At 33.6% G+C, this 7654-nt stretch overlaps 1 protein-coding gene across 1 annotated transcript; it reads right to left on the bottom strand.

Moving 5' to 3' along the window:
• Positions 1-524: 524 nt before the first annotated feature.
• On the bottom strand, positions 525-3927 carry LOC139846979 (probable protein phosphatase 2C 80). Its single transcript, XM_071836571.1, has 4 exons — positions 3687-3927; positions 2698-3434; positions 1703-2177; positions 525-1034 (listed from the first exon to the last, which is right to left on the bottom strand). Exons 2-4 carry the CDS (start codon positions 3294-3296, stop codon positions 738-740), a joined length of 1371 nt encoding a protein of 456 aa, XP_071692672.1. The 5' UTR covers positions 3297-3434; positions 3687-3927; the 3' UTR covers positions 525-737.
• Between the last annotated feature and the right edge of the window lie 3727 nt (positions 3928-7654).

Genomic DNA, 7654 nt, shown 5'->3' with positions numbered 1-7654 from the left:
ATGGAGGGCGTGCCCCAAGTCGGAATATAATGATTGTTATTTATTGTATTGTTAATGATACCTTGTTTGACGTGGACATCATCTTTCTTATCGGTCATACTAATAATGGTAAATATCATAGAATATTAAAGTTTTTATGAACCATAGAATATTTAAATTTTTATGAATTCGAACAATACATTGTTCAAACACAGTCTATTCATGTTCGAACTCGGTTTCGAACAAAAAGATGTTCAAACTCGGTTTCGAACAAAAAGATGTTCGAACTCGGAGCATGTTCGAACCCAGAACACGAACACGGGGACGTGACACTTCTTTCGGCCACGACATGGTTTCCAAGGTTGCCTGAGTTTGAACATATAGTAGTTCGTATTAATGGCGTATTCAAGGAATTAAAAAAAAATAGGTAAAATGTCATAAAAAAAATTGAAAATAGTTTGTACCTGAGCTAATATCCCAAAAAAAAAAAAAAATTAATAATTAACATAAAATGATAACTTATTCATGTAGAAAAACCTATGAAATTGTGAAGTTGCTCTTTAACTACTCATAGTCAATAAAGGAAAATATGACAATCTTTTATAAGCAACGACCAAAAGGCTTGCAGCAAGGAAAAAAACGAGCATATAATAACCAGTATCATAACAAACTGACCCTTCAAAAAACAAGAACCATGTGACTCATCTTCGTTCTTTACTCCCTAAACGAACAATAACAAACAAAAAACAACTGAAAACTTACTCGTCATTTGAGCGAGTAACAAACGACACAACAACAGTTATATCATCAAGTTTACCACCATGGTAACGAAAACCGGCTTCCTGCGCAGCAGTAGCAAAAGGGGATTGTCGTTTCCTGTCTAAGGCTTTCACACGTGCCAAATCTGCTATATTTTTAGCCATGACTTCAGGACTCACCCTTGACCTAACCCCTTGAACCACTAACGCCGTTACTTCATTATTATATAAATTGTCAAATAACCCATCGGTCCCCGCAACAATAACATCACCAGCTGCCACTTCAATTTTAAAGACCTGCAGATCATCATTATTAATGAAACTGAATTATTAATCTATTCCGTTAATATGCTTTCTGGTTTTGCATCATAAAACTGATTATCTAAGTATTGTAAGTCACAATTATCATAATCTAGTGTTCCGATGCACATATTCAGCTTCTAGTTATCTAACGATACAAAAGTCAAAATAATCAGAATCAAGGAAGAACAAGTTTTATACTAACTTTTTTCACCTAACATTGACTTTGACCGACTCAACCCGACTTTGACCCTAATTTTTAGCATTGATCGAGACGGGCTAGTCCCCAAACCGACACGTCGGCTGACTTTTTTATTCGGCTTCTACTTATCTAATGATCCAAAAGTCAAAATAATCGGATTCAGGGAAGAACAAGCTTTACCATTACTTTAACCATACAGATTACCTATAATTAAAGTCTAATAATCAGTTTAGCCATTGTTTAGCTTAACTTTAGAGACTTTCAAATGTCTCAAGTTGTTTCCTTAGTTGTGTCATTTTCGGTTACGTTAACGACTTAGTCCTACATTACAACTTCAAACATCACAAGCACATCGAAACTCAAACCTCTACATCCCACTTTATAACAAGTGATTAATGCACATTCAAATAGTACAAAGTGTATAATTGTAACCAAGAATAAAAGTAGTTGCAATATAACTTACTTGACCAGAACTTGGTTGATCACCTTCATTCCCATTGGCTAGCTGATACGTAAAATTGAAATCATGTTGTTGTACAGGGGAGTGAAAAATGGTACACCCGTCTCTAATCACAACAAACCCACTATCACCCAAATTAACCGCATGAAGACCCTCTTCTTTTAAAGCTATAATACACGCTGTAGAAGACCCTTTGGCTTTTGTGGCTAAATGAGCTTTTGCCAACACGTGAGCTGGGTCAATGGCTTCATTAGGTTGACCTTTTATTGCATTTACAGAATTAGACATTAGTGAACGGGAATAGAGTCCGGCATTAATTCCGACATCGGCCCACCCGCCAACTCCGTCTGCTACACCAATTACTTGTTCTTCGACTAAAATGAAGTGAGCGTCTTCTCCGCCTGTTGCTTCTTTATCTGGATGTGGCAGATAACAAGATCCCGATAGTAACTTTAGAGAATTAGCACACACAACCTTCCTAAAATTTCAAATACAAAATCATTAGCAAGTATCAAATACAATTAGCATACAGAAATGGAATATTTACTTAAATATCAAAATTACAAACAAGTAAATATTTGCAGGCACAAAAACAATTTCTTGCAACAAACAAACACAAATAGAAAATCTCTATATGTCGCATAAAAAATATCAACATTCAAAAAAATGGTAGTAATTTTATAAAAAAAATGGTCAAAAAGCTTAGGATTTTTTAAGCGATGGCTCTAAAGGATGTTGTTAACATGCTTAAAATCATTGTACAATTCAGTAACCACCATCAATGCTATGTTCAAGAACTTTAAGCAAGTTACTTAAGGGTTGTCAATAGAATAATCCAAAAGCTTATTACTACATAATAAAATTGTATTTCCCTAAATTAATTACAAAAATTAGTGATATTTTATTAAAGAAAATAACTTATATTTATTAGAAAAAATATAGTTTATGTTATTTCCTAAGATAAATTACATTTAGATATACACAAATATAACATATACCCATCGGCTTCGATAGCAAGACTTGTTATCATCTCATCGTGTGACGTTTCCTTCAATCCACCATCCGAATAACATGTTGAAGGAGAAGTATTATATCGTCTTCCCAATTTCCCACCAAGTGTATTACCATTATTTGCCATGTGAGTTACACCATATATAAAATAACCACGAACTCCATTTATCTTACTTGATTCTCTACTCTTCATAGCAACACTCGCTACATGAAAACTCCTATTTCGTTCCACAAAATGACCCACGGGTCTCGCAAAATTCGACACATTTCCACAACTTGAGATGAAATTGTCCACAATAATATCACCGGATGCAGTTACAGAACCAGATGTAGCCATACTTCTTGAAAAATATGAGCTTTTTGTGTACCCAGAAATACAAGAATGCAACTTCACAACACTTGCTGCAACTTGTGATTCTTTCCTAAAGCTCCCAAATACACAATCCGGATTTGTAGATAAACGGGTCGTGATATTGGGTCGAAACACACTCCTCTGTTGGACCTTATTTTTTAGTTGCAATCTAACACCTTTTCTTAGTCCAAAACCAAGAGGGATGTTGAACTTAGAAAGAGAACTAGTTGGCATTATTTTACTCAGTGATAAAAAGCACCCTACTTTCAACACTGAAAAATGTATACATCATATATAGCTACAAACATTTATATTTATAAAAAACCTAATTTCTCACAGCAAATTTATGTCCTCCGTATACAGTACAAATTCCTGCAAATTTCATAATAATCAGCAAATATAAGAAGTAAAAATGTGAAATTAAAACAATAGCGCATATGTTAACATTCACAATTCAAACATCTAACACAAAGCATCAAGAATAACATGTAAAAAACTAGGGTTTCCAATTTTGAATAGTTAAGCTATAATTTGTTCTTATCATGGCATATAAATTAAGGATTGAAATCAATCTTAGATATATACAAGTTTAATATAAAATGAGTAATTGAACAAGATTTTAACCAGATGGAGACAAGGGGAGAAGAAAAGGAACCTTATCTATCTGCAAATAAGTGATAATGGTAATATATTCAATCCAATTAAGATGGAAATTAGACCAAACAAAAAATGGAACAAAGTAAAGAAATAGAAAACCCTAGAAAAAAGAGGGGAATATACTAATGGAACAAATACTACTTAAAAATCAAGAATTGGAATGAGAGATTGAGAGCTCTGTTTAAGGCTTTTAGTTGGGTTTGGTCCATCTTATCGGTTTTATAGGTCTCACAAGGTTTGGTACTTTGGTTGGTGAGCTGGTGGTGATTAATCTCTTGGTAGGGTTTTTGAGACCCGTGGAAAAAATTTTAAAGTAAAATAGTCACGCATTTTTATTACATTTCACGAATATATATTTATTTATTTGTCTATCTCAAGTCTCAACGTTATGTGTTTAATAAAATCTAATAATTTAATATTGAATGACTTATAATTTTTTTTTTAACGGCGATTTTTTTTTTTGCATCAGTAGATTATTTCTTTCAACGAACCTCATTATTTGCACGTAACACAAACGTTCGGGCGGAAACCCGAACCCGATCGACGGTACCCGGGAAAACATCCATTCGGGCAGTGGTTCCGGGTAGGGGTCCGTGAACGAATCCGGTAAAACCTCTCTATAGGGTCAATATATACCACCATTATTGGTGTTCAATTGGTTTAAAGAAAATCATGTCATCACTAAGGATCGAACTCATGACTTCTCCCTATCCCATGACACAAAGTAGATGGGGAGAAAAGTTAGGCTATGCCTGCAAGTTCAAATAACTTATAATTTATATTTATATTTATATTTATATTTATACATATATCTAATAGGCAAAAGTTATGAACAGTACCTAGAGGTATTTTCGACTTCTCATTTTTTTTTTTTTTAACTAAGTTTCATTTCACCAACAAAGCCCCCACATTTTTTTTAAAAATTCAAATCGACCCCTCAAACAGGGGGTAAAGTGTCAAATAACCATTTTCATAAAAAAATCTTAACTAAACTCCACCCAAATATTCAACGGGGCATATCTTCTCGCTCGCAACGAGTTAAATTTTTCCGACACCATCGTTAAACTCGAAATAATTTTAGGAACACAATGTCACTAATTATACGCAAAACGGACGCTTTTTAAAAAACGCTAAATATTTGGGGTACTTTTCATACACGTTAATTTTGCGTTAAATTTTTAAAAGTCGACAATTCCATAATGAAACGCGGAGATGCACATATATTGTTAATTTAAAATAACGCTTCAACGACATCATCGTTAGCCACGAAATAGTTTTACAAACTAAACGCAATAAACTACATTGAAAACCGAACCCCTGGCGCGAAACGAGGGTTCGAAAACTAGTTTGAACTAATTTATAACTCGTGTTTTCGCAGCCTTAAACATAACACGTAAAATAAATCATAAAATAATTTGAATTTTAATTAAAAAAATAAACCATTCATAATTATGGAGGAGATTGTCAAATACTACTACATAATTCATAATTTATGTGTACATTATAAGAACCAGTTACGTTGCCGCTCACATTAATATTTTCTTTACTCGTCGAGGCACGTGTACCTATTAACGTGTTGCTTTTTTATGCCCATACTCATAACCCGCGGTTCGCGGATACTGTATATTACTCTCTCCGTTCCAATTTTGTTGTCCACTATTCTTTTTTTGAATGTCCGAAATCAATTGTACACTTCTATAAATTGATAAGAATAATGTTATACAGTGTGCCCCTATTTTATTATTGTAAGAAAAAAGATAGAGAAAATGTAAGAGATAAGACTCAAAATTAAATAAAAAGATATATGTGTCACTCTCTTTTTCTTAAAATGTGTGCTTTTTGGCTAAGGGCAATAGATCTGTAATGGATGGAGTATAAATTATTAATTATTAATACAAGTTAATAATTTAATAATTTAAAATAATGTGAAAATGATTTATAATTTAATCTTATTTTTTCATAACATAATAGCTAAACCGTTGAAATTAATGAATTCGTGCAAATTAATAATAACTAGTGGGCAATGCCCGTGCATTGCACGGCCTGTCTCAAATTTCAATATTTTATAATTCGTTTTTAATTTGGAAGAGCTTTTTTATTTTATTTTTATTTTTTAATTACATAGCCAAATGGCTAAATTATGAGAGTCGATTCTCACACACTACATTTTGGTCCATGTACACTTAATTACCTAATCTACCCTTAATTATACTTATAATAATAATATAAGTTCAACTTTCTAGGGATATAACTGTCAACTTATGAGACAAAAGTGTATAGGGATCAAAAAGTGGTGTGTGAGAATCATCTCCCCTAAATTATACTCTGTAATAGGTAGTAAATCATTATTTATTATTTAACATGATAAGACTTTGAGTTTATTCCAATGTAAACACATTCATTAATCACAATTTTATTTTTTAAATATACCATAAGTAAATTTTGACACTTCATTATTTGATCACCGTTTCAATAACATAACAAACATGCTAACACTTCATTAATAATTAACTAATATATTTTAACACTTTACTAATATAAAGACAAATGTTTAGATACTTTCGACTCACAAGTGTTTAAATATATTGATCAATCCTATATCAAGTTATTACTTAATTAAGGATTGAGTGCAATAATAAGATGGAGAATGGAATGTTTGATGATTATTTTGGGCCCCGATGATCGTCTTTCACTTTATCAATCAAGTGATCAACCACCCCGACCCGGTCTTGATTGTCAATTAGCATGATTCACCTTAGCGCAATGTAGAAATTCCTTGGGCAAGATCACAAGTGAAAATAACAAAGGCTAGAGCAAATGGCAGAGAATCAACAACCTATAAATGAGAGGTCATGCTCTCTATTTATAGTATTCGAAATATCCGCGGTCTGCGGATTGCTTAACTATCCGCGGAAACTTAGCGGATTAAACCGCAGTCTTTTATTAATGCGGAAACATAGCGAATATTCCAAGCGTTTTGGCTATAGTTCGCGTAACTTCTGCTTTTGGCTTTTAGCAAATAAAATATACATATACAATGTTATGTATATGATCAAGTCCCCCCAGTTTATTATGATACATTTTGCGAAGTAAATGTATCATGATAAACTCTAAAAATTTGCAGTTAACTTGACCATTATCCGCATTGAAACATTTTCGCTTTGCCTTTGTTACCGTTACAGCAAACGAAGTTACCGTTTTTATCCGTTGCCTAAAATATTACCGTATGAATTACCACAACGGGTACTTAAACACAATTAATTGCTACTCTTACTCCCCCTATATATATCGTTATCCATAATCACAAACTCCCTACTCGCTTCTCTGAGATACTTCGCAATTACTCAATTTTCAATTAACCTTCACAACTTTCCACATTACTTGCAACTCTTTTCCAATCGATAATGAAAATCGACGAAGTTGATAGCAAGGTTAACCCTAAGGCACTAATCACCAAGCTATTAACAAGCCCGGAATCCAAATCGACTTCATCTTCCGAAAAAGAAATCAAACAAGAGAAGCAAGCAATTCCAATCGTCGATCTAACATCTAAATCTCCCACATTGAAACTAAATTCCACCAAACGACCGTACCAGACGCCGCCATCATCTCGGAGTAAAAAACTTAAGCAACAAGATACCCCCTTACGATAATCCAATTACATCGGATTATGAAGGGGACCAGCAACCTGGTATATCACAAACTTTATTTCATATTTATAACATTCGCTGAAATTTTATGTTACCAGCGTATTAATTGAGTTGTTTTGCAGGGGGTTCGCCTTTCAATCCAGTTTTTCCCAGCCCGCACACTGCGGAGCAAATCACTGAATTATTCCGTAATCCACCCGACTCTTACGGTGTGAGAATTGATGGCTTGTCGGGATATACTTACGCTTCTTCTGCGGCAGCACTGGATCAGCGCCAACAAATGAA

Source organism: Rutidosis leptorrhynchoides, chromosome 5 (assembly GCF_046630445.1).
Source record: "Rutidosis leptorrhynchoides isolate AG116_Rl617_1_P2 chromosome 5, CSIRO_AGI_Rlap_v1, whole genome shotgun sequence".
Lineage (NCBI taxonomy): Eukaryota > Viridiplantae > Streptophyta > Magnoliopsida > Asterales > Asteraceae > Rutidosis > Rutidosis leptorrhynchoides.
This window is presented reverse-complemented; position numbering and strand designations above follow the sequence as displayed.

Bases quoted from the DNA above. Each gene is read 5' to 3' on its own strand.
- LOC139846979 (XM_071836571.1), bottom strand. From the start codon at position 3,296: ATGCCAACTAGTTCTCTTTCTAAGTTCAACATCCCTCTTGGTTTTGGA. The intron at 2,178-2,697 runs GTATATGTTATA...TTGAAATTTTAG, and splicing joins CTTGCTATCGAAGCCGATGG to GAAGGTTGTGTGTGCTAATT. The intron at 1,035-1,702 runs GTAAGTTATATT...GATGATCTGCAG, and splicing joins ATCAACCAAGTTCTGGTCAA to GTCTTTAAAATTGAAGTGGC.